This window comes from Coregonus clupeaformis, chromosome 14 (assembly GCF_020615455.1).
Source record: "Coregonus clupeaformis isolate EN_2021a chromosome 14, ASM2061545v1, whole genome shotgun sequence".
NCBI classification, from domain to species: domain Eukaryota; kingdom Metazoa; phylum Chordata; class Actinopteri; order Salmoniformes; family Salmonidae; genus Coregonus; species Coregonus clupeaformis.
The window spans coordinates 27,323,895-27,350,605 of NC_059205.1; the positions used below are offsets into that span (position 1 = coordinate 27,323,895).

At 40.5% G+C, this 26,711-nt stretch overlaps 1 protein-coding gene and 1 pseudogene across 3 annotated transcripts; one reads left to right on the top strand and one right to left on the bottom strand.

The window, feature by feature from the left end:
• The first annotated feature begins 446 nt into the window (after positions 1-446).
• LOC121581076 (outer dense fiber protein 2-like) lies at positions 447-18,397 on the top strand. 3 transcript variants are annotated; one of them, XM_045224774.1, is made up of 17 exons: positions 447-577; positions 1,098-1,255; positions 1,388-1,517; positions 1,661-1,792; positions 2,030-2,104; positions 2,629-2,700; positions 4,319-4,435; positions 6,416-6,601; positions 9,504-9,613; positions 9,759-9,894; positions 11,969-12,079; positions 12,208-12,312; positions 13,151-13,309; positions 13,771-13,871; positions 14,106-14,268; positions 14,778-14,903; positions 17,933-18,397. In XM_045224774.1, the coding sequence occupies exons 1-17, from the start codon at positions 572-574 to the stop codon at positions 18,110-18,112; spliced, it is 2,067 nt and encodes a 688-aa protein (XP_045080709.1). In that variant the 5' UTR covers positions 447-571; the 3' UTR covers positions 18,113-18,397. The 3 variants fall into 3 exon arrangements, with proteins under 3 accessions (XP_045080709.1, XP_045080710.1, XP_041752379.2); XM_045224775.1 differs by having other exon boundaries at positions 448-577; positions 1,094-1,255; XM_041896445.2 differs by lacking the exon at positions 13,151-13,309 and having other exon boundaries at positions 449-577.
• Positions 18,398-21,081: 2,684 nt separating this feature from the next.
• Positions 21,082-24,035, bottom strand: LOC121581329 (annotated as a pseudogene).
• Positions 24,036-26,711: the final 2,676 nt, after the last annotated feature.

Sequence of the window (26,711 nt, forward strand, 5' to 3'; positions counted from 1 at the left end):
GGATGCCATTTGACTTCACTGTACTAGCACAGAGTAGTCAAACTGTCTTTGGTACTAGCATTTGAATCTCGTACAACTTTCTTTCGGTTTGACTCGAAATATTTTAATACAGAAAATCCATGTGGATGGGTTAAATCAACCCCCAACGGCCATTTGGTTCATTTGGTTTGCTAACAACAACCACGCTCTAGTGGGGTTTGTTTACGTTACGTCCAATGCCTTAGCCAATCTCGAATCGCAGAACAAATAGACGGGACTCAAATCAACCAATGGGTGCAACGAACGCCATTCGTTTCCTACGGTCGTCACTAATTACCACAGCCAGAAAGTCATAAACCCCGCCCATTTCTACAATTTATCTTCTTAAAATCTGATTTTAAACCTAACCCTAACCACACTGCTAACCGTATGCCTAACCCTAACTTTAATTAAGACCAAAAAGCTAATTTTTATTTTAATGAATTTTTACGATATAGCCACTTTGTGGCTGTGGTAACTAGTGACAACCGTTTCCTACAGAGAGCATCAGCTGTTGAATAGCAGTAACACAAGACAAAAGGCACCGTAGTGAATGAAGGTAAAAAACACAATTTAGCTAGCTACTTCTTGATCATAGGATATGTGTCTTACCTACTGCAAATTCGGTTTGTATTTTCATTCCATCTTCGCAATTCTAACTAACTGGCCAAATTAGCTAGGTAGCAAACTTGAACTTGTTCTGCTTGCTAGCTAGCTAGCTACTGTTCTTTAACTCTGAAAGTGAAGGTCAGAATGGATCAGCTCAGCTAGAAGATAATGGTAAAAGAACACGCACTGTTTGTATCCTGACAATACATACTATTAGAGGAAATAGTTGTTGTCTTGGACAATTTCCTTGTAAGAGACTGGTTAGTTAAATAAAATTCTAGCTATACTTGCATTATATTATACACTGATGTTGTCTGCGTAATCTTATCATATGCTGTCTATGCAACAATATTTTTCATAATTTCCTTGTCATTACAGTTGTCTAGTTTATTTATTAGAAAATGAGAATGGGATTATTATAGGCAAGCAGTCATGGGAAAGCATTAATGTAAGCCTAACCATATAGTCAGTCCTCTGATCCACCTTGCACGCGAATGAGAGCCATGTCTCCTGAGGATCCCTACCAGGACTCTTTAGATGATGATCTAGACGGTTTCTCCGAGCCTGGGAGAGGGAGCAGGATACGCAGCAGTGTCTACACCAAAACCCCAGAGATGGAGAGTAACTGGTGAGGCCCATGAGACACAGTTTTATTAAGGGATAGTAAACATTGAGGCCACACACACTTGCCCACAAATAGCTTTCAGTGTGGATCCAACTGATTTCAAATCCTCTCTCTCTCTCTTGTCGTTATACTTAGCTATGGAGACTATGGAGCCACCGTGGACAAAAGTCCCCTGATGAAAACATTGATGGATGCAGAATCAGCGGCCAACTCTGCAGCCGTACAGCTCATGTCATTCAAGGAGACCCTGGAGGATGATTTTGCTGTATGTGAAGTCCTTTATAATTGATATGCTGACAGTGCACCTGTCATTATTTTGAGATGTACAACATGATATCAAAATGTTCAATTCATTAACAATGTTTAATGTGTCAAAAGCAGAATGTAATTTATCCTTCTATTATACAGGACTCAAGACACTCTGCCTCTGATAACCGGCGGATGTCAAGGCAGAGAGGCCTTCTGCTGGAGAAGTTGGAGGTTTTTAAACGGATTAACAAGTCTGTTCGACAGCAACTCAAAGACCTGCAGGATGCAGAGGTTGGTCTTATCAACCAGTTATAATCTGATGGCTAATGACTACTACTTTGAATGACTGTCAGGTTGCAATTTATAAGGGGGTCATGCTTATGACAAGTTTTACAATCCATTATAACGGCAACATAATGCATTATACTGACCTGTGGACTAAAGGAAACTGTTATTGCAACTTTGTCTTTTTAACTGTTGCTTGAAATAACATGATTTGACTTCCTCTTTTTGTCTCCCTTTTATTAGGCATCTCGAATGGAGACAGACAAACACATCGATCTCTTACTAAAGAAGCTTACACAGGCTGAGTGTGATAATCTGGTAAATTGCTCCTCATTTGGGTAAAAAAAAGAGAACTTCAGACACTCCAGAGCTGTATGGTCTGCCAATATGTTAAGCTCCTCTTGGCAGATTATAAATTTTACATTTTAGTCATTTAGCAGATGCTCTTATCCAGAGCGATTTACAGGAGCAATTAGGGTTAAGTGCTTTGCTCAAGGGCACATTGACAGATTTTTCACCTAGTCGGCTCTGGGATTCTAACCAGCAATCTTTCGGTTACTGGCCCAACACTCTTAACCGCTAGGCTACCTGCCGCCCAGAGGGTAGGGTAATTCAGTGCAGTAGTTCAGATGGCTCAATGGGTTGAAACATGGTGTTAGCTACATTAAGGTTGGGGATTTGATTCAGTCCTGCATGGGCCACATGTACTGAACTTGTGTTCTAACTTTGTAAGACACTTGGGATAGAAAAGCATCTGCTCCTGTTCACTATACACATTTGTCATTTTACAGTTGTACTGTGAGTAAGATCAAATGTTTTTGTTGTTCTTTTGTTTCCACCAGCATTTGAAAAGACATTTGAATGATAAAGAAAAAAGGGTGGATGAACTGATGGGTTTGAGGAAGAAAGAAATGGTAAGCTTTGGCCTTTCATTTCACATGAAATATGGTCGCATCTGAAATTATTGGCGCCCTTGATAAAGATTAGCAAAAATTACTGTTTAAATATAAATTATACAAATACCAAGCTATATTGTATGCTCCAAAAAATGGGGAAATTCTAGTATTTTATACAAATACAATTGCTCAGAGAAAGATATTTTGTTTAACAAGTTAAAACAAATCTAAAAAAGATAGGTGTCAAAATTATTGGCACCCCTAACAATTCTTATATAATATAATACAAATAATTATAATCAACTGCATTAACATTCTAATTTTTAAGTCAATCTCAGCTTAATGAACTGTATTGTGGCCTTTCATGGTTTCCTGTTTCACACAAATTTGGTAACACGCATGTAAAATCAATTTGTCATCCATCACCATGGGGAAAGGCAAAGAACTTACAAATGAAAAGAGAAAAATGATTGTTGACTTTCATAAATCAGGCAATGGGTACAAAAAAACTACTGAAAAAACAAATATATCAGTATTAATGCAACAATTAAGAAGTTTAAAACCACTGGAACTGTGGTAAACTTGCCTTCTAGAGGACCCAAGTGTATCTTATCCCCACGCACAGTGGGGAAGATGGTTAGAGAGGCAAAAGAAGTCCAAGGGCCACAGTTGGAGATTTGGGGTCACGAAGTCTCCAGATCTACAATTAGACACCACCTCCATGCCAATAGTCTGTTTAGAAGGGTTGCCATACAAATAGCCTTCATTGAGAGCAACCAACAAATGTAAACACCTGGAGTTTGCTAAACGTCATTGGCACATGGATTGGAACCATGTGCTATGGTCAGATGAGACTAAAATAAAGCTCTTTGGCCTCGAACACCAGTGGTGGGTTTGGCCTCTAAAGAAGGATGCATATTCAGAAAATAACCTCATACCTACTGTAAAATATGGTGGTGGATCTTTGATGTTATATGGCTGTTTTGCTTCCAATGGTTCTGGGGCCCTTGTCAATGGCATCATGAACTCTACCAAGTAGTAGGACATTTTAGCCAAAAACCTGGTTCCCTCTGCCAGGAGGCTGAAACTTGGCCGCAAGTGGATCTTACAGCAAGACAATATGACCCCAAGCACACATGAAAATCCACAAAGAAATTTACCACAAAATCAACATTTTGCAATGGCCATTTTCATTTTCCTTACTTGAACCCCATTGAAAACCTGTGATTTGAATTGAAGAAGGCAGTTCATAAGCGCAGACTGAAGGACATCAAGGAACTGGAAAGATTCTATATGAAGGAATGGTTGGTCTAAGATCCCTCCCAATGTGTTCTTCAATCTCATAAGACATAGAAAAAGGCCAACTGCCCTTATCCTCACAAGCAATTGCATTAATGTAAATAATAAAAATGTTATTTGAGCATACAATATATATCTCAGTATTTGTATTTATTTTATATGGTGTTTTTTGCTCATCTTTATCAAGGGTGCCAATCATTTTGGATGTGACTGCACATAAGTGATGACCACAATTTGTACATGATAAAACATATTGTATTAAAGGTTTAAAGGTATAAATCATACTGTATGAAAGCAGTGTCCTCACACCATCTCGTTCTGCTTTGATGCGCCACAGGAGAACACAGAGAATGCGGTCCATGCCACCAAGTCTGTGGAGACCACACGCGCTCACCTGCAGGGCCAGCTACACAGCAAGGAGGCCGACAACAACCGTCTCACCGTGCAGCTCCGGGTAACACACAAGTTCAGGCATCAGTCTATCAGTCAGTCAATCAATCACTATATTGTCAGAGTTGGGAAATGTGTATTTCTAAGCCCTAGCCATTCTCTCTGTAGAATAAGACGGATAAAGTAAAGGACACAGTTTGCAGTCAGTATTATGCTTCCAGCCTGTGTGTGTGATGTATGGGACGGTTGGGAAGAAAGACAGCAAAAAGTAGACATTTCTGTTTCACAAAGAATAGTGGGCAATAATCTTCTACAACCCATCCAAGATGGACGTCGTCCATGAGTGAAATCCTATTTGTTTTCACCAGGCTAGAGATAAGTATGTACAGTTGAAGTCAGAAGTTTACATACACCTTAGCCAAATACGTTTAAACTCAGTTTTTCACAATTCCTGACATTTAATCCTAGTAAAAATTCCCTGTCTTAGGTCAGTTAGGATCACCACTTTATTTTAAGAATGTGAAATGTCAGAATAATTGTAGAGACAATTATTTATTTAAGCTTTTATTTCTTTCATCACATTCCCAGTGGGTCCGAAGTTTACATACACTCAATTAGTATTTGGTAGCATTGCCTTTAAATTGTTTAACTTGGGTCAAACGTTTCGGGTAGCCTTCCACAAGCTTCCCACAATAAGCTGGGTGAATTTTGGTCCATTCTTCCTGACAGAGCTGGTGTAACTGAGTCAGGTTTGTAGGCCTCCTTGCTCGCACACGCTTTTTCAGTTCTGCCCACAGATTTTCTATAGGATTGAGGTCAGGGCTTTGTGATGGCCACTCCAATACCTTGACTTTGTTGTCCTTAAGCCATTTTGCCACAACTTTGGAAGAATGCTTGGGGTCATTGTCCATTTGGAAGACCCATTTGCGAGCAAGCTTTAACTTCCTGACTGATGTCTTGAGATGTTGCTTCAATATATCCACATAATCTTCCTTCCTCATGATGCCATCTATTTTGTGAAGTGCACCACTCCCTCCTGCAGCAAAGCACCCCCACAGCATGATGCTGCCACCCCCGTGCTTCACGGTTGGGATGGTGTTCTTCAGCTTGCAAGCGACCCCCTTTTTCCTCCAAACATACTGATGGTCATTATGGCCAAACAGTTCTATTTTTGTTTCATCAGACCAGAGGACATTTCTCCAAAAAGTACGATCTTTGTCCCCATGTGCAGTTGCAAACCGTAGTCTGGCTTTTTTATGGCGGTTTTGGAGCAGTGGCTTCTTCCTTGCTGAGCGGCCTTTCAGGTTATGTCGATATAGGACTCGTTTTACTGTGGATATAGATACTTTTGTACTTGTTTCCTCCAGCATCTTCACAAAGTCCTTTGCTGTTGTTCTGGGATTGATTTGCACTTTTCACACTAAAGTACGTTCCTCTCTAGGAGACAGAACGTGTCTCCTTCCTGAGCGGTATGACGGCTGCGTGGTCCCATGGTGTTTATACTTGCATACTATTGTTTGTACAGATGAACGTGGTACCTTCAGGCGTTTGGAAATTGCTCCCAAGGATGAACCAGACTTGTGGAGGTCTACAATTCTTTTTCTGAGTTCTTTCTTTTGATTTTCCCATGATGTCAAGCAAAGAGGCACTGCATTTGAAGGTAGGCCTTGAATTACATCCACAGGTACACCTCCAATTGACTCATGATGTCAATTAGCCTATCAGAAGCTTCTAAAGCCATGACATCATTTTCTGGAATTTTCCAAGCTGTTTAAAGGCACAGTCAACATAGTGTATGTAAACTTCTGACCCACTGGAATTGTGATACAGTGAATTAAAAGTGAAATATTCTGTCTGTAAACAATTGTTGGAAAATTACTTGTGTCATGCCAAAACTATAGTTTCTTAACAAGAAATTTGTGGAGTGGTTGAAAAACAAGTTTTTATGACTCCAACCTATGTGTATGTAAACTTCAGACTTCAACTGTAGATATGTTGAAAGTTTAAACAGTCAGTGTGTGTTCCCTCTCTTTCTTTCTCCCAGGGTTTGGAGAGGCAGCTGACTGAGCAGAAGCTGGAGATAGATGGTCTGAGGAGGGAGATCTCTAGTGTCTCTGAGAAGGCAGAACAGGAGAAAGAGGCCCTGAAGAAGGCCACCCGTGCCCAAAAACAGAGGGCCGAGAGGTTCGAAGCTGCTGTGGATAAATGTTATACTCAGCTGAGGGAGAAGGTATGTGTGGGTAATGTTGGGAATCAGTTTCTCGGTCACCATTTTCTCTTCAACTTAGATTCTCTTCACCAGAGTTTTGTTCAGTATGGAGAACATGTTTTGAAACGGGGAGATACTACATGAACTTGTCCAATAATACCACAGCTTTTTTAATTGTATTTTTTAAAATACTTTTTATTTATTGGTTTTAGATCACAACAAGATTCTGAAAAGGAAATAATTAACCTAAACAGGCCAATAATCAGCATTTCATAAAACAATATAATGGTACACACACACAGACGCGTACCCCCTCATGCGTACACACATTTGCACTTCTACACTCGCATACATGCACCAATTCACACACATTTTATCTCCTGTTAGGGCCTATAAATATTTCACAATATAATGTCTGTTTTTTGTATACTTTTTCCCCATCATATCTCAAATAGTCATTTGGTTTCTTATTCTATGAGTTATCATTTTCCATACTATAGATTTAATTAATTGTTTCTTTCCAATTGCTTATTTGTGGTGCCAGCGGTTTAAGCCAGTATCTAGGGATCTGTTTAAGTGCTGTTATTCTCCGAATTCTGAAAAGGTACTTATCAGATTCAAGGACCAGTGCATGAGGGGTTCTCCCTAGGAACATGTGTTCTGGATTTAGAGAAAGTGAGCGTTCAAGCGTATCATCCAATACGTTGTATACTTCGGTCCAGAAATGACTGAGGACTGGGCAGGAATATAGTATATGGGTGTGGTTAGCCCTGCTCTCCCCACAGTTACGCCAGCAATTTGGTGTGATGTCACGGTTGTATTGTTGTTGTATTATAGGAGTTACGAAACATCTTGACTGAATTTTCCAAGAGTATTCCCTCCAGAGTAGAGAGTTAGTTGTTCTTCTAGATATGTCCTCCCAGTCCTCTGGGGTTATTACTATTTGCACCTTGTCTTTTCAATTGGTTACCACTATAATATTCTCATATTTAGTTTCTTCTTCAATCATTCTGTATATGTGCCCCAGCACATTCTTGGCATTTACCTTGTTAGATGTCTTTGCTATATATCTAATTAAAGGATGGATATCATTAAGCGTTTTATTAGGTCCTACTGCTTTAGTAAGATAACTTCTTACTTGTAAATGATTGTAAAACAGAGTTCTGAAGGTTGTATTTTTTTTGATAGATTCTCAAATATATCTATCCCCTTATCTGTGAACATCTGATGATACCTGGTCAGTCTTTTTTTAGCCCATAATTTAAATGTATCACCAATCGTACTTGGCTTAAAGTCTCCGTCCATTCCAATTTCTCGCAGGTAGATCAAGTCTGTTTGGATGCTTTTTGTTTTGGTGATCTTTGTCCAGACCTTTATGTTATTTATACAGGTATTTTTTGATCTTCCTAGTGTGTGTTTGATTGTCTTCCTAAAAATAGTAGTACTTATTGGTTTTGTCCATCTGTCTCCATTTAGTGGTTGATGCTGGGTTCATCCATACAATAATTGATTTTAGTTGGGCGGCCTAGTCCCGCTGCTTGTTTACGTTGTTTGATTGTTTTACGTTTGACACTGGCTTTTCTTCCTCTCCAGATGAATTTACTCAGGCCTGTGTCCCACTGTTCAAAAATTATTTGGACTAATAGTTATTGGTCGATTCTGGAACAGGAGTACAAATCTTGGGAGAACATTTCATTTTAATTGTTTCAATTCTTCCTGTTATTTTATCTTTGTAGGCCCTGTTTAAGCTGGTTTTCCAGTGTTCCAAAGTTATACTGATGTAGTGTCATCAGATCTTGGGGGATAGTAATCCCTAAGTATTTCAGTTTATTTTGATCCCATTTAAGTTTAAACTTAGTTTTGATGTCTTGGGATATTGGTTGACCTACCGTCATTGTGTCTGATTTCCCTGTATTTAGTTTGTACCCAGATACGACACTTTGTATTTCATCCATAGTGGCGGGAACTGACTGGTATGTTTGTTAAGTAGAGAATCACATCGTCTGCGTACATTTTATTTTATTTTTTACTTCAGTTTATTTTGTAAATACTTTCTTAACACGTATTTTTCTTAAAACTGCATTGTTGGTTAAGGGCTTGTAAGTAAGCATTTCACTGTAAGGTCTACACCTGTTGTATTCGGCGCATGTAATAAATACAATTTGACTTGATTTGCTAAGTTGTGTTCTTCCTGATCGATCTGTAGACCTTGTCGTTTCTGATTGTTTGTTATACACTGAGTGTACAAAACATTAGGAACACCTTCCTAATATTGAGTTGCACCCCCTTTTGCCCTTAGAACAGCCTCAATTCGTCGGGGCTCTATAAGGTGTCAAAAGCGTTTCACAGGGATGCTGGCCCATGTTGACTCCAATGCTTCCCACAGTTGTGTCAAGTTGGCTGGATGTCCTTTGGGTGGTGGACCATTCTTGATACACATGGAAACTGTTGAGCTTGAAAACCAAGCTGCGTTGCCGTTCTTGACACACTCAAACCGGTGCGCCTGGCACCTACTACCATACCCCGTTCAAAGGCACTTAAATATTTTGGCTTGCCCATTCACCCTCTGAATGGCACACATACACAATCCATGTCTCTAGGCTTAAAAATCCTTCTTTAACCTGTGTCCTCCCCTTCATCTACACTGATTGAAGTGGATTTAACAGGTGACATCAATAAGGGACCATAGCTTTCACCTGGATTCACCTGGGCAGTCTATGTCATGGAAAGAGCAGAGTTCCTAATGTTTTATACACTCAGTGTATTTTCCGCTAACGGTTCCATACTAAAAATGAAGATTAAAGGCTTTTTTTACTTTTGCTATGGTGTTCCCTACTGAACAGGACCCAGGTATCCTGTTGTTGGTGAGTTTCTTGCCACTGACAGTAAACTGATTTATGTTATGTGGCATGATGACATATAGGATGTTCAGCTGGCGGAGGCTTGTTCAGAGAGGGACACGTGGAAGAGACAACAGGAGCAGAAGACAAATGCAAGACTTCTACTTGATGCACAGATAGGACTACTGAAAGGGTATGTCATTTCACATTTTGACCTCGACACAAAAAAAAGTCTGGCATATTGTTAATCTAGGTCTTTGAATAAATGGTGTTCTTTAATTTTTAAGCTTTTCAGATTTGTGGGCAAGTGGCAATTGCTTATTGATGTTTCATTACAGCCAAATAGCAGACATTACTGCAAAGCTACAGAAAGAGAGGGAGGAATTCACTGCTGCAAATGAGGTCTTACTGCTAAAAGTGGAAAAACTAAACGCTGAAAACGGAGACATTGGCCTTGAGAACGCAACCCTCAAGGTAGGAAAATTAAACATCAATATAGACCTTTAAGTTGTGTGTGCACCAACCAAACACTATTGATTTCCCTGTTTGACTAAAACTTTACCTTGAGCCATAGAGTAGCCACAAATTATCTAAACTACTACATCTGTAAATTGGGTAGGAAAATACTTATTTTCCACCATAATTTGCAAATAAATTCATAAAAAATCCTACAATGTGATTTTCTGGATTTTGTTTCTCATTTTGTCTGTCATAGTTGACGTGTACCTATGATGAAAATTACAGGCCTCTCTCATCTTTTTAAGTGGGAGAACTTGCACAATTGGTGGCTGACTAAATACTTTTTTTCCCCACTGTATAACAAACCTAGCTCTACTGCTTTTTAATTTGTGTACCTTTTCTGTATATTCTAGCATGTATAATTTATTCCCACCTTAATACAGGATGATATGTTTATATACTCCCCTCCATATGTATTTGGACAGTGAAGCTAACATTATACATTTGGCTCTATACTCCAGCATTTAGGATTTGAGATCAAATGTTTCATATGAGGCGACAGTACAGAATCTCACCTTTTTATTTGAGGGTTTTTTCATACATGTTTTACCGTTTAGAAATGAAAACACTTTATATATCTAGTCCACCCATTTGAAGAAGTCCTAAGTATTTGGACAAATTCATATATAGTGTATTAAAGTAGTAAAACGTTTAGTATTTGGTCCCATATTCCTTGCACTCAATGACTACCGTATTTTCCGCACTATAAGGCGCACCGGAGTATAAGCCGCAGCAGCTAAATTGAATGATATTGAATGATGTGTACATATATAAGCCGCACTGGACTATAAGCCGCAGGTGTTTTAATGTTTAATTACCATATGTAAGGGTTCGTGCACAGAGGGGATTGTCGGGAAAGAGACTAACTGTCTCGCTCTCGTAATGTCTGTCTGTCTTGCTCTCGTTCTGTCTCTCGTTCTGTCTCTCGCACCACTCTCGGTTCCACTTTTACTTTTGCGCGCTACCTGTCTCACTCTTTTCCGGCCTCCAGCCTTTCCTGCTGGAGCCCGCCGCTTAAAGGTGGGGGGCGCGGACCGGTCATAGAGCCCATAGAGTTAAAGTTGGTGGACTGTAACCTGTAAAATCCATAGATTTAGGTCTTCTAGTGGCCGTTAGCTGTAAAAATCCATAGATTAGCCGCACCGTTATATAAGCCGCAGGGTCGAAAAATGGGAAAAAAGGCGCGGCTTATAGTCCGAAAATTACGGTATATCAGGCTTGTGACTACAAACTTGTTGCATGCATTTGCAGTTTGTTTTGGTTGTGTTTCGGATTATTTTTACCTCAATAGGAACTGAATGGTGAAAGTAAGAATAGAAGATGTTTCTGAACACTTCTACATTAATGTGCATGCTACTATGATCATGGATAATCATGAATAATGAGTAGTAAGGTGTACAGTGGTACAAATATCATACCCCCTGAAAATGCTAACCTGCCCTGTTATTGGTAATGATGAGAAGTTAACATGTTTTATTGTAGCCTTTGTAACCTTCTCACTCATCATTATTCATGATTCATTCATGATTTTTCTTAATCATGGCATTATCAGGATTAATTTACATGTGTTCAGAAACATCTTATCTACTCACTTAGAAAGAAAATGACTCATCATTCAGCTCCTATTGGGCAAAACATGATCTAAAGCACAACGACAACAGAGTCACAAGCTTGATATAGTCATTGTGTGGTAGGAATATCGGACCAAATACTAAACTTCTGACCACTTTAATACACAAAAGGGAATTTGTCCAAATACTTATGACTTCTTCAAATGGGGGGACTAGATACATAAAGTGCTTCCATTTCTAAGCAGTAAAACAGATATGTATGAATACCCACAAATAAAAGGTGAGATTCTCTACTGTCGCCTGATCTCAAATCTAAAATGCTGGAGCCCAGAGCCACATTAAAAATGTTAGCTTCACTGTCCAAATACATATGGAGGGGAGTGTATGTATGATTATTAGTATGTGGCTTGTTCCCACCATGTTCAGGATCACATTTGTGTATTTATCTCTGGTTCCAGGCGTCTATCGTTGAGCTGGAGCTGCAGCTGGTCCATTCTGAAGCAGCGCTAAAAGAGGAGAGCACCGTCTCACAGGAGAGGAAAGACCAAGCAGAACAGTATCAGAGTCAGGTAGGGATCCCACACCCCACCACATATCCAAGTTCCCGTACTTACTAATCCTATACAAATGTATTGCGAGACTAAAAGGTAAGGCAGCAGCTGTCTGTTTTATTAACCTCTTATCGCACATCTCTCAGGCGGCAGAGCTTCAAATGGAGGTGGATGATCTGAAAATAAAGTTGGAGAGTTTTCTGAGGGAAGCAGAGCACATCAGAGAAGGAAGAGATGCAGAAGTAGAGAAGGTAAAGTCTTCTGTTGGCTACATTCAGTGTAAAGAGCTTTGTCTTAAAGGGATAATTCTGGATTTTGGCGATGAGCTAGCATGCTAGTAGATACCCATAGACTTCCAGTCATTGCGCTAATGCTAGTTAGCATTGGCTCTCAAAACTACCTCTAACTTCCTTCATACTGTACACAGAGACATAAAAATGGTATCCACAAGTTCATCTGACTCCAAAATCCCGAAGTATCTCTTTAAATTGTTTTGCGTCCTTCAAAATTGAAGCAAGAGAGAGCCCACTCAACATGTGTAAGAATATCAAATTCTTGAAATAGTTTGAGACACACACTACTTGGTTCAGTGAAATTAAAATGAATGTGATATCCTGTGTGTTTGATATTTGTTTACTAACATTTGTATTTGTCTCTTTCTGGTACCCACTGTATTGGTTCTTAAAGGCTTTGCCTGTGCTGTTAATCATTTCAAAGTGCACTGTTTACAGCTTCACATTTATCCTCGGTGTGAAAACCAACGTATGCTGTCATTTAGAATTCAGTGATCACTAAGGTTCCCAAGTCTGCATCCTAACTATGGTACACCTATCGACACGTCAGTTTAACAGGACTGGAACTTAACTGCTGCTTCTGATTTAACCTCATTTTTCTGAAAGCCTTCCAAAGATTCTCTCTGAGAAAAAATGGTGAATGGCCATGCCCTGCTTCCGCATGCGTTACCTATGCTTCAGTTACCAGTCAAGGTCCAGTCGGTGAAAGCTACTCAGAGAGGTGCAGCCAATCAGTCATTAACATTTCTCTGACCCCCTGCCTTGCCGGCCTGCACGCCCCTCCCCCGGACCCCAGGTGAGGCTGGAGCTGGAGGGGCGCGTGAAGGAACTGGAAGAGTACCCCGAGTTACTGAGCACCACGGAGCAGAGTCTGGCGGAGTGCCAGGACAACCTGAAGCGCTCCGAGAAGAGATGTGCAGACAAGGCAGAGGCCATTAGACAACTGCAGGTTAAGGTGTGCATCTAGCAGTAAAGACAATATGTAATCTGTAGATGGGCAAGTAAGGTTTGTGATTGGATGTACTTGGAGTGCAGTAAAATGAAGTTAGGTCGCAACCCTATGTGCCCCTTTTGTAGTTTCTGTGTTTGTAAAGCCTTGATGACCACCTTAAACTGTTTTAAACTGTGTTTCTGTTTAATGTTTCAGCCCTGTTCAATCAATGCTTGCCTTTGAATGTTGCTCATATCATCATTGTACAGTGTTGTGTGCTGTGTTGATAACTTGATAAGCCAATGTAATTCCATGGTAGAACTCTTTGTGGTATTGTACTCTATGTGCTTAAACCCTCATTCATGTCTCCATAGTCAATACTATTAAACTGAACATACGTTCAGCATCTATGATATCATTCAGTCACAGTCCTACTACATTTTTTCCCAACCACAATTCTGAATGTATGATTATTGTGCATCCAGGTGGAGAGACAAGGGGAGAAGATGAGATCATCGGTGGACATGAAAGAGTCTATCCACGAGGCCAACTCACAGCTACAGCAGAAAATGGATGCTCTTCAAAAGTAAGATTATTACTTTCTCTTCTTTGAAAGAATTAATACATTCTTCCATTTGCTTTTTGGTTTTCAATTAGTGACATTGAAGACATATTGTATTGTTTTTAATATGTTTTTAAGCCTGACCTGGGTGAATTCTGAAATGTTCTGAAATGTTAATGTACTGCTTATGACTTATATGTATGGGTTACGAATGTGTTATGAATGTGTTCCTTATGTATTGCTAATGATGTATTCCAGGCAGATGGAGGAGCTTCATGGGGAGAACCAGGAGCTGGTCCGTAGGCTGGCAGGGCAGGAGGAGGCACTACACTATAGCAGCAGGCAGCTAGAACAGCGCTCAGCAGACTGCCAGGCTCTCAACAGACAACTGGAGGCAGCAGTGGCCGATGTCAGGCAACAGGTACTCGGGTTAAAGTTCTCCATCACTGCGACGGATTTTCGTCATATAAGGACTGGAATTGGTCAAACTTGCAGTTTAAAACATGTCAAAAAATTATCCTCTTTCCTTAAAAGCATGATGGTCATTACTTTTATTTAGTTGTACATGAAAGGGGAGGTTAACCTGGCCCCAGACAATGGATCTGAGATTAACCTGTTTCAGTCATGTGATTTATTTTTTGCTTTAACCCCTGGGTACTGTATGATGGCTCCTGGATAGGATATAATGTGTGGATGTGGACAGTATTTAATGCTCATACACTCAGCATATGTTTTTATTCAAATCTGTTGTATGTATATAGAAGCAAATTCAAATGCTCAGAATAAAGGTATATATTAAGTGGAACCAATGTTCCCAGAAGGGAATGGAAAGGCACAGAAGCGAATTGAAGATGGTGTTTTTTAGGAGATTAGTTGCTGTCGAGGGTGTGGTTTCATCTTTATTCATCTTTATATTTCTTTCATGCCAAGGTTTCCAAAGTAAAAGACAAAGCCATCTCCAGAGAAAGTTCCCTTCAGACCAAAATCCTGGAGCTGGAAGCTGAGAAGAGCAGGAGAGAGAATGAGCTGAAACAGATGAAACAAAGCAAGCAGTCAGTAAGTACCAGACACAATCACATAGTGCCTTCAGAAAGTATTCACACCCCTTGACTTTTTCAACATTTTGTTGTGTTACAGCCTGAATTTAAAATTGAATTAATTAATTGTTGTGACTGGCCTACACACAATACCCCATAATGTCAATGGAATTATATTTTTAGAAATGTGTACTAATTAATAAAAGATGAAAAGCTGAAATGTCTTGAGTCTAAGTATTGAACAGCTTTTTTATGACAGGAGTAGAAATGTGCTTAACAAGTCACATAATAAGTTGCATGGACTCACTCTGTGTGTAATAATGGTGTTTAACATGATTTTGGAATGACTACATCATCTCTGTACCCCACACATACAATTTATCTGTAAGGTCCCTCAGTTGAGCAGTGAATTTCAAACACAGATTCAACCACAAAGACCAGGGAGTCTTTCCAATGCCTCGCAAAGAAGGGCACCTATTGGTAGATTGGTCAAAATAAAATAAAAACAGACATTGAATATCCCTTTGAGCATGGTGAAGTTATTAATTACACTTTGGATGGTGTATCAATACACCCAGTCACTACAAAGATGCAGGCTTCCATCCTAACTCAGTTGCCAGAGAGAAAGGAAATCGCTCAGGAATTTCACCATGAGGCGACTTTAAAACAGTTGGAGTTTAATGGCTGTGATAGGAGAAACCTGAGGATGGATCAACAACATTGTAGTTACTCCACAATACTAACCTAATTGACAGAGTGAAAAGAAGGAAGCCTGTACAGAATAAAAATATTCCAAAACATGCATCCTGTTTGCAACAAGGCACTAAAGTAATACTGCAAAAAATGGTGGCAAAGCTATACACTTTTTGTCTTGAACACAAAGTGTCATGTTAGTGGCAAATCCAATACAACACATTACTGAATACCACTCTCCATATTTTCAAGCATAGTGGTGGCTGCATCATGTTATGGGTATTGCAAGCATTAAGGACTGGGGAGTTTTTCAGGATAAAAAGAAACGTAATGGAGCTAAGCACAGGCAAATCCTGGAGGAAAACCTGGTTCAGTCTGCTTTCCACCAGACACTGGGAGGTGAATTCACCTTCCAGCAAAGCCAAATCTACACTGGAGTTGCTTACAAGAAGACAGTGAATGTTCCTGAGTGGCCGAGTTACAGTTTTGACTTAAATCTACTTGAAAATCTATGGCAAGACCTGAAAATGGTTCTCTAGCAATGATCAACAACCAATTTGACAGAGCTTGAAGAATAACAAAGTATTGACTCGGGTGTGAATACTTATGTAAATGTGATATTTCTGTATTTCATTTTGAATACATTTGCTAACATTTCTAAAAATGTTTTCACTTTGTCATTATAGGGTATTGTGTGTATATGGGTGAGTTTTTTTATTTATTTAATCCATTTTGAATTCAGGCTGTAAGACAACAAAATGTGGACTAAATCAAGGGGTATAAATACTTTCTGAAGGCACTGTAGCTACGATTGCCTACTGCAAACCATGTGACATTTTCCCCCATATCCCTCAAAGCTAATGAGAACACAGTACAGTACTTTTTGATGCCATACAATACCCAATGAGTCAGACCATTTTTTATTTTAAAGCATAGTAGTACATACAGTGCATTCGGAAAGTATTCAGCTAAACAGGCTCAGCCCCACTTGCCTTGAATGACGGGTCGCCACTGGCACTGTAATACAGTGCATTTGGAACGTTTTCAGACCCCTTGACTTTTTCCACATTTTATTGCGGTACAGCCTTATTCTCAAATGGATTGAATAAAAAAATATCCTTATCAATCTACACACAATACCCCATAATGACAAAGCGAAAACAGTTTTTTTTGCTAATTTATTTAAAATTAAAAACATCAATACCATATTTACATAAGTATTTAGACCCTTTGCTATGAGACTCGAAATTGAGCTCAGGTTCAACCTGTTTCCGTTGATCATCCTTGAGATGTTTCTACAACTTGATTGGAGTCAACCTGTGGTAAATTCAATTGATTGGACATGATTTGGAAAGGCACACACCTGTCTATATAAGGTCCCACAGTTGACAGTGCATGTCAGAGCAAAAACCAAGCCATGAGGTCAAAGGAATTGTCTGTAGAGCTCCGGGACAGGGTTGTGTCGAGGCACAGATCTGGGGAAGCATTGAAGGTCCCCTAGAACACAGTAGCCTCCATCATTCTTAAAAGGAAGAAGTTTGGAACCACCAAGACTCTTCCTAGAGCTGTCCACCCGGCCAAAATGAGCAATCGGGGGAGAAGGGCCTTGGTCAGGGAGGTGACCAAGAACCTGATGGTCACTCTGACAGAGCTCCAGAGTTCCTCTGTGGAGATGGGAGAACCTTCCAGAAGGACCACCATCTCTGCAGAACTCCACCAATGAGGCCTTTATGGTAGAGTGGCCAGACGGAAGCCACTCCTCAGTAAAAGGCACATGACAGCCCGCTTGGAGTTTGCCAAAAGGCACCTAAAGGACTCTCAGACCATGAGAAACAAGATTCTCTGGTCTGATGAAACCAAGATTGAACTCTTTGGCCTGAATGCCAAGTGTCACATCTGGAGGAAACCTGGCACCATCCCTACGGTGAAGCATGGTGGTGGCAGCATCATGCTGTGGGGATGTTTTTCAGCGGCAGGGACTGGGAGACTAGTCAAGATCGAGGGAAAGATTAACAGAGCAAAGTACAGAGAGATCCTTGATGAAAACCTGCTCCAGATCGCTTCAGAGCGGGTGATTTAATCAATTTTAGAATAAGGCTATAATGTAACAAAGTGGAAAAATATCAAGGGGTGTAAATACTTTCTGAATGCACTGTACATTTGTCAGGTCAATGGATTGAATTCCTTGGTGAATTAAATTATGTTGAAAGTGTTTAGAGTAATAACTGTTGTTTTGAGTTTGAGCGTGAAGCCTTATTGTCCTATGTGAATGAACATATTCTATCCGATTTTTGTTTTACCCTAACTGCACTACAAATGTCAATAAAGAGATTGATTGGTTGTGTTGCTCTGCAGGCTGAGAAGCAGTTTGAGGTGCGTCTAAAGGACCTGCAGCTCAGCCTGGACCAGTCAGAAAGCCACAAACAGAGCATTCAGAACTACGTAGACTTCCTCAAAAACTCTTACGCCACCATGTTTGATGAGGGACTACCACAGGCACCGTCTAGTTTTGGATCGTCCTACTTTTTAAAATGATGATTATTTATTTATTTTTATTCATTTAGCAGACGCTCTTATCCAGAGCGACTTACAGATTACTCAGGTATGTGTGTTTGCGGTATGTTATGTGTGTTGTTGGTTCAATCATGTGTACTGTACAATTTGATCCTTATTTAAGAATAATAATGTGTTTTGGAGAAGCAATGAATTGTCACATATTCATTTAATGTTTATTAAAGACATACATGTAAATGTTTATGTAGATTAGTTAATACTTTTTGTCCATTTATAAATAGAGTTTCAATAAAGTTTATAATTGCATATTGTACAGACTGTTTTCATCACATAATCAAATGACAGAACCGCCAGAGCCAATGTGTTTTTCTCTCGTCTTAAGTTTGTATATCACTCTTCGTGCTGTGCAGGATTTGGGAGCCTCTGAGAGCCAGTTTCATGGCCTGTTTGGGATCTCACTGTCTCCAGGGTTTTTCTCAGGAGTAGTCAGTCAACACTTTGTTTCCTCTTCTCCTAACATCATGCAATCTGATGGAATGCCAACATCCGAAAACAAGGTACAGTTGCTTCAGCTGTCAGGCCTGGTTTCATCACAGGATCTCCAGATATCCAATACAGAACCAACACAGTCTCAGTTATGTAAAAGGCAATAACAAACAATTCAACAAACGTAGTAGCGACGTGAACCACAGGATGCTTCTTTACTTCCCCTCTTGGCCTCTGTTTTTGCTTTTGATATGTTTATGTGAACCAGGATAATGAGTTAGAGGTTTTTTGGGTAAACTGAAAGGACTCCAGTTTAAATAACTTACACTCAACTAGCCTGGGCCTACCAACAGGAACCTTGGCACATCTCAGTGCTTTGTTACATAAGCTTGACTTGACATGTCTGATGACATACAGGAACATTTGTTCCTCCCTGTGACAGCCAGAGATGGACAGTGTCATTCCCATTGGGCCTAATCACTAATTACTGTTGTACTGTGTTGCCCTTTCACTGACTTAGATAGCCATACATTCTTTGTTAGGGTGTATTAGCTGGACGTCATGAGTTGGACCAAAGAGTGTGATGATGACTTCATTCTATTCAGCTTTGCCATTCATCGTTGAAGGCACAGATCCAGGATTTCTAAATTACAGCCAGAGACTGGAGAGGCTGTAATTGGGAGTTTCAAACATCTCTTTTACAGCATTCACAGAAGAGAACGTTTTGTGGTGAGTATAGGAAACACCTCAATGCTTACGCCTTGACTACCTTGACCATGAAGAGAAAAAAAACTGCAATTGATTAGTTGTCCAGAATACCTAGTGTACTGGGCCACCATTTGGTTATGTCATGATTATGGGACTGTTGTTAAGTATTGGTTGAGTCATAATCCTGCCTGCATTTGTCTGGCGGTGAGTTGATATTATGTAAACTCATCAAACCCTAGGGTATAGGGTAGAGGCTACTAATGTCAGTCAAGTTCTCTGCCTCACAGGGTTGGGGTCAGTTCCATTTCAATTTAGGAAATAACTGATATTGGAATTTCCTATTTTTCTTTTTGAATTGATTGAAATGAAATTGACCAAATCCTCACGAGTCGGCTCTTAAGCTAATTAATGACCTGTTAGGATCAATAGACATTAACTTGGAATAGACCTTGGAGGCAGTCCAAGGAGGAGTATGGGATTCTGCAAAGCTCAGATGTGGACCTCTTCCCCAAAGCAGGCATCACACCTCAAGTGTTCACAGACAAAGCTCCATTGTACTCCTCAGACACAAGATGGATGGATTTCACTTCTGTGTGCGTCAATGCCCTAATTTCCCCCCCTGGTCCAAGTCAGAACTTGTATATTTAATACTGGCAGTCATGATTGGGTGTATGCATCTCTCATTCACACACACACACTGTCTCATACACTCATCTATTTACTGGAAGATATTCTCGCTTTCATGCTGATGCCTGACATGTTGGGCAGAAGGGAAAGTATTGTACACACACACACGGCACATCAGGTTTGGCACTCCCTCACCTTATGTGCCTACCAGTCTCTCAGCAGTTGGATCATGACCCACATATCTGTTTATAGACACCTGCAGTATGAAAATAGACTTGATGTCAGTTATGGATGTATTTAGAGGTTTTATGAGGGTTTGATGTTTCTGGGGACTGAGTGTAATGTAGGAGCTGGATTAGATGGTACTATGTGATTTACCAATACAATGAACTACTAGATGATAGAAATGTACACATTTGATCCATCCATTCAAATCTAGATCCCCTCAGAAGTGGGTCAGCCAGAAACACAGCAGGGCAGGTATCCCTTGCCTAAGTATGGAGTCGGACAAGCTATTGGGAACCATACTCTAAAATAACTATGGATAGATTAAACTAGGGAAAGCACTGCCAATAGAACTAAGTTAGCGCTACTGTCCAATGGGATACCAAACACTAAACCCCTTTGATTCTGTGATATCTATTAATTCACGACAGAGCATCAGGTTCCATAAATACATATATTTTATTAATAGCACACATAAAAAACAAATGCTCAAATATCATTTTCCATTATGGCCTATTATATCTTAATAGAACTTAAAGAATTTATTGATAAATATTACAAATAATATTGTGATATTCAAAACAATGGCACTTATTTATATTTTACATCTTCTGAATGAATCATTTTAGTAAATGCCACAAAGAAGATGGCTACACTGTCTTTTCAATGTTTTCATATTGACTGTAAAAAAAAGTATATAGATACACAAAAACATAGGCATGCATACAAAACTTTTGTTTTGAATAAACAAAACATAAGTTGTCAATAAACTGAAATATTTCAACATAACGCTCCATATCGAAGCAACCAATAACACTCCAATATTACGAAGCAATTCATAAAAAAATCATCGGAATAAATGTCTCCAGCATAACGGTGCACATCTTTGTAATCCTAGTTTACATTGAGTCCCACACTTTTATTCCCTCAACCTTCCCTTCCCCTCAGTCTCTGGACTTGTGGATATCATTGGAGAGCCTGTAGAACCCAGAGGACCTCTCGTTGCTATGGGAACAGTTAAAGTCACATGAACAGGACTATGACATTCTTGCTGAAGGTGTCTCCGTCCTCGAAGCAGACCGCCTTAGTCTGGGTCTGCCGAGGGGTGCAGCAGCGCCCGTCCAGACAGGAATCACAGTACCTGGGACGGAACTTCTTCACACTGCTGCAGTCTGCGTAGGTCAGTTTCAATGGAGGGCTGGCCTTTTCAATACGACTCCACTTCTTACCCTTCTTAACCTTCTGATGGTGAGAGGAGAACAAGAACAATGGGAGACCAGAATGTTGATGGACTAGACATGCATGTCCTTATGATTCAGCGTCATCCCGGTAATAGCATGGCATTGTCAGTTTGATTTGATGCGTACCTTGAGGCTGGAGTAGGCTGACTGGGATCAAGGCGGACCTCACAGAGACGAGTCTCCTTCACCAGCTTGCACTGGCTGTTGTTGTTGGTGAGCCTGGTGGATACTCCTGTGCTACAGGACTGAGAGCAGGGGGACCAGGCTGTGGTCTGTGTCACACACCTCTTGTTCCCCTTGGACATCAGGCGACTTTCAGGCTTACTTCTGAAAGCTGTGGGGAAAAGATGGCCAGACAATTAGTCAATGTGCAATGGAGGCCAGGTCCCACAAAACTTCAAGCAAATTGGACATGAGTTTAAATCACATGAGGTTGGTGGCATCTTAATTGGGGAGGACGGGCTCGTGGTAATGGCTGGAACGGAATTAATTTAATGGTATCAAATACATCAAACACATGGTTTGATGCCATTCCATTCGCTCCGTTCCAGCCATTTTTATGAGCCGTCCTCCCCTCAGCATCCTCCACTGGTTTAAATCTAATGTGAGATGATACCAGAGGCGTAGGCATGGGTGGGCCTGGGTGGACACAGGCCCACCCACTGGAGAGCCAGGCCCACCCAATCAGATTGAGCAAAAGCAAAACAATGATACGTTATTATTACAAAAATACTACTTGGCCCATCCAACGAATTTCTGGCTACGGCCCTGGATGATACATCCAGATGGTTGATAGATGGATTTACCATTTAAACTCCTTCTGGATGTATACTGACGCTGAACATCTATTGGAGCTCAATAAATCCACTAACCGAATCACTGGTTAAACAGAGTTCAATTGACTCACCAGGTAAAGACTTGAGTCTTCCTCTGACGACAGACACCAGCTCGTTCTTGTTTGTGAGGTCATCTTCGGAATGTTTATCCTTGCGGCCATCTTTTCTGAACTTGTCTGCTGAGGCTGAGCCCAACACTTTCCCCTCCTCAAGGCAGACTAGCTCCTCACAGTAGTGACCAGGCACTTTGACCAGCTTGGGTTTGGCACAGCCCAGTTTGGTCAGGGAGAGCTGCTGGGGGCACAGGGGAATACACCCCACAGCACCATCCATGCACGTACACTGGTGCTTGCAGTTGGAAAGGAAGCTCTCTCCATTCTGGTAGATCTTGCTGTTGTACTCGCAGGGTCTTCCATCTGTTTTGGCTGTTTGGAGAAGCAGGTGGGGAGACTGTTACTATGTGAGTCAAGTGTATGGTTGCAAAGGCAGGGTATATTACTGGAAACTTTCTAAGTTTACCAGTAAAATAACTACCAGAATTTTGGTAACTTTCAAATATTTTGGGGAATTTTATCAGATGAGATCTAGTGGCCTTTTTGGGTACTTCAGATAATCACAGGTGTCTGTAATTATCTCTGGCCCTCTGTGTAGCCTTATTACATGTATAATATATAAAATAATCAAATACGATTTTAAAATGGAAAATATAATGACAAAGCTGTAAAACATTATCCTAAATATAAACCATCAGCTTAATGAATACCATTGGTGTTTAATGAGGGTTTCAGCATGAACTATTATTTGTACACAATTTTTTTTATTTTACTATGTCTTTGTTGTAAATGGTTTGGCGCTAAACTTGTGGCAGTTGTGAAAAAAGTCAATAGTTGGAAGAGTTGCAAAGTTAAATGAAAATAATGCCATTGTTGATTAGATGCTTTTTTCATTAATTAGGCTATTTTCTCTTGAACCATATGGTCTTTCCACTAGAAACATGGACAATATGGACACAGATATAAAAATGAATACTATATATGACTACATTTAAAAAAAAGTTATTCGAGTATAAATTACTAAAGTTATTACCTGTTAATTACCAGCATTAATGAAGATTCGCTACCTTTGGTAAATTACCGGTAGCTTTGCAACCCTAGTCAAGTGTAATATTCTAATTATAGATAATGCGCCGTAAATAAACCAAAAGCATAATTCCTCATTTAAAACGTTGTAATAAACTAGTTAAAAACCTAAATCTCTACATCCAAACCCATAGGAGCTAGATTTGTAGAAGTTATAGACTATCAATGCCCACAGCAGAGTATCAGAATTATTGTTTCCTATACAACTTTATCATACCTCGACAGATGCCTTTAGCTGTGCCATAAGCAGCCCCAAGGTTGCACTCCAGTCCCTTGGTGTGGTCGCATGGCTCTGTCTTGCTGCAGTCTTCATTGAGCTGCCGCACGCAAACTTTGCAGCATCCACAGCCGTCTGGCACAAAGCTGATTCCTGGCGCGCACCTGGGTAGGCCTACCTCACGAGGACACGAACATTCGGAGGGACAAGATGCTGATGCCTAAAATAACAGAAACATGTTATAAGATAAATGTTCACTTAATTTATGTGATTTCTCCTAAAAATATTAGACTGTAGGATGGAGTGAGGATCTTAATCACCATCAAGCATCACCCACCATTGGCAATCAATCACGCATATTCTTGTAGGCTATGAATGATAATGAATTAATGAATTATTATGTTTTCTTACCAAATTTAAACTCCCATAGAGGAAAACAACAAAGGAAAGCGCTAAAATCTTCATGTCTATTGACATAGTATTCTTACGATCTTAGTAAAGAAAAAGGCTAATTTTGATGTATCATTCCAGACGTTTAAACACGGAGTGTGCAATGTGAACTACCTGCTGACTGGGTTCTCTTGTGTCCCCCTCTCCTATTTTATATGCGAAAGAGATCTGACGTGTGCGTTAGCTGACTGGTTCCAAAACTATGCAAGAAATGTCTCCCAATGCTTTCTCCATTCAAGCCAAGTACCACCCTGTCTACTTTTATTCTTACAGGGATACCATTCCATGACCATGGTTATAGGCTATTTAATGTCGGAAACTGAGTTTAAACAAGCATTGAAACTAGACTATTTATTTTAAGATATTTATGTGTTGTCTGTCCTGTCCTAAAGTGGGGCCCAAGACAAATCAAATTGTATTTGTCACATGTTTTGTAAACAACATGGTGTAGACTAACAGTGAAATGCTTGATTATGGGAACATTCCAAAAATGCAGAAAGAAAAATAAAAGGAAATAAATAGGAAAATCCAAGCACCTCCATGTGCCTTTTACTGAGGAGTGGCTTCTATCTGGCCACTCTACCATAAAGGCCTGATTGGTGGAGTGCTGCAGAGATGGTTGTCCTTCTGGAAGGTTCTCCCATCTCCGGAGAGCAACTCTGGAGCTCTGTCAGAGGGACCATCGGGTTCTTAGTCACCTCCCTGACCAAGGCCCTTCTCCCCTGATTGCTCAGTTTGGCCGGACGGCCAGCTCTAGGAAGTGTCTTGGTGGTTCCAAACTTCTTCCATGTGTTCTTGGGGACGTTCAATGCTGCAGACATTTTTTGGCACCCTTCCCAAGATCTGTGCCTCGACACAATCATGTCTCAGAGCTCTACGGACAGTTCCTTCGACCTCATGGCTTGGTTTTTGCTCTGACATGCACTGTCAACTGTGGGACCTTATATACAGGCCCTTCGGAAAGTATTCAGACCCCTTGACTTTTTCCACATTGCTAGGTTACAGACTTATTCCAAAACGGATTAAATAGTTTTTTTTTTTTACTTACCAATCTACACACAATACTCCATAATGACAAATCAAAAACAGGTAAAAAAATTTTTTTGCAAATATATTGAAAATAAAACACTGAAATATGACATTTACATTAGTATTCAGACCCTTTACTCAGTACTTTTGTTGAAGCACCTTTGGCAGCGATTACAGCCTTGAGTCTTCTTGGGTATGATGCTACAAACTTGGCACACCTGTATTTGGGGAGTTTTTCCCATTCTTCTCTGCAGAGCCACTCAAGCTCTGTCAAGTTGAATGGGGAGCGTTGCTGCACAGCTATTTTCAGGTCCCTCCAGAAATGTTTGATCAGGTTCAAGTCCGGGCTCTGGCTGGGCCACTCAAGGACATTCAGAGACTTGTCCCGAAGCCACTCCTGCATTGTCTTGGCTGTGTGCTTAGGGTCGTTTTCCTGTTGGAAGGTGAACCTTCACCCCAGTCTGAGGTCCTGAGCGCTCTGGAGCAGGTTTTCATCAAGGATCTCGCTGTACTTTGCTCCGCTCATTTTTGCCTCGATCCTGACTAGTCTCCCAGTCCCTGCCACTGAAAAACATCCCCACAGCATGATGCTGCCACCACCATGCTTCACCGTAGGGATGGTACCAGGTTTCCTCCAGACGTGAGGCATTCAGGCCAAAGAGTTAAATCTTGGTTTCATCAGACCAGTGAATCTTGTTTCTCATGGTCTGGGAGTCATTAGGTGGCTTTTGGCAAACTCCAAGCGGGCTGTCATGTGCCTTTTACTGAGGAGTGGCTTCCGTCTGGCCACTCTACCATAAAGGCCTGATTGGTGGAGTGCTGCAGAGATGGTTGTTCTTCTGGAAGGTTCTCACATTTCCGCAGAGGAACTCTAGAGCTCTGTCAAAGTGACATTCAGGTTCTTGGCCCTTCTCCCCTGATTGCTCATTCAAGGGTTTTTCTTTATTTTTACAATTTTCTACGGTGTGGGAAAAAAGTATTTGATCCCCTGCTGATTTTGTACGTTTGCCCACTGACAAAGAAATGATCAGTCTATAATTTTTATGGTAGGTTTATTTCGAGAAAAACGCATGTCAAAAATGTTATAAATTGATTTGCATTTTAATGAGGGAAATAAGTATTTGACCCCCTCTCAATCAGAAAGATTTCTAGCTCCCAGGTGTCTTTTATACAGGTAACAAGCTGAGATTAGGAGCACACTCTTAAAGGGAGTGCTCTTAATCTCAGTATGTTACCTGTATAAAAGACACCTGTCCACAGAAGCAATCAATCAATCAGATTCCAAACTCTCCACCATGGCCAAGACCAAAGTGCTCTCCAAGGATGTCAGGGACAAGATTGTAGACCTAAACCATGCAAGATCTCACCTCGTGGAGTTGCAATGATCATGAGAATGGGGAGGAATCAGCCCAGAACAACATGGGAGGATCTTGTCAATGATCTCAAGGCAGCTGGGACCATAGTCACCAAGAAAACAATTGGTAACAAACTACGCCGTGAAGGACTGAAAGGTCCCCCTGCTCAAGAAAGCACATATACAGGCCTGTCTGAAGTTTGCCAATGAACATCTGAATGATTCAGAGGAGAACTGGGTGAAAGTGTTGTGGTCAGATGAGACCAAAATCGAGCTCTTTGGCATCAACTCAACTCGCCGTGTTTGGA

What these genes read in the sequence shown, in the direction of transcription:
- LOC121581076 (XM_045224774.1), top strand. An exon ending in ATACTCAGCTGAGGGAGAAG is followed by an intron (nt 6,602 to 9,503) that starts GTATGTGTGGGT and finishes GATGACATATAG; the next exon opens with GATGTTCAGCTGGCGGAGGC. An exon ending in GAGATGCAGAAGTAGAGAAG is followed by an intron (nt 12,313 to 13,150) that starts GTAAAGTCTTCT and finishes CCCGGACCCCAG; the next exon opens with GTGAGGCTGGAGCTGGAGGG.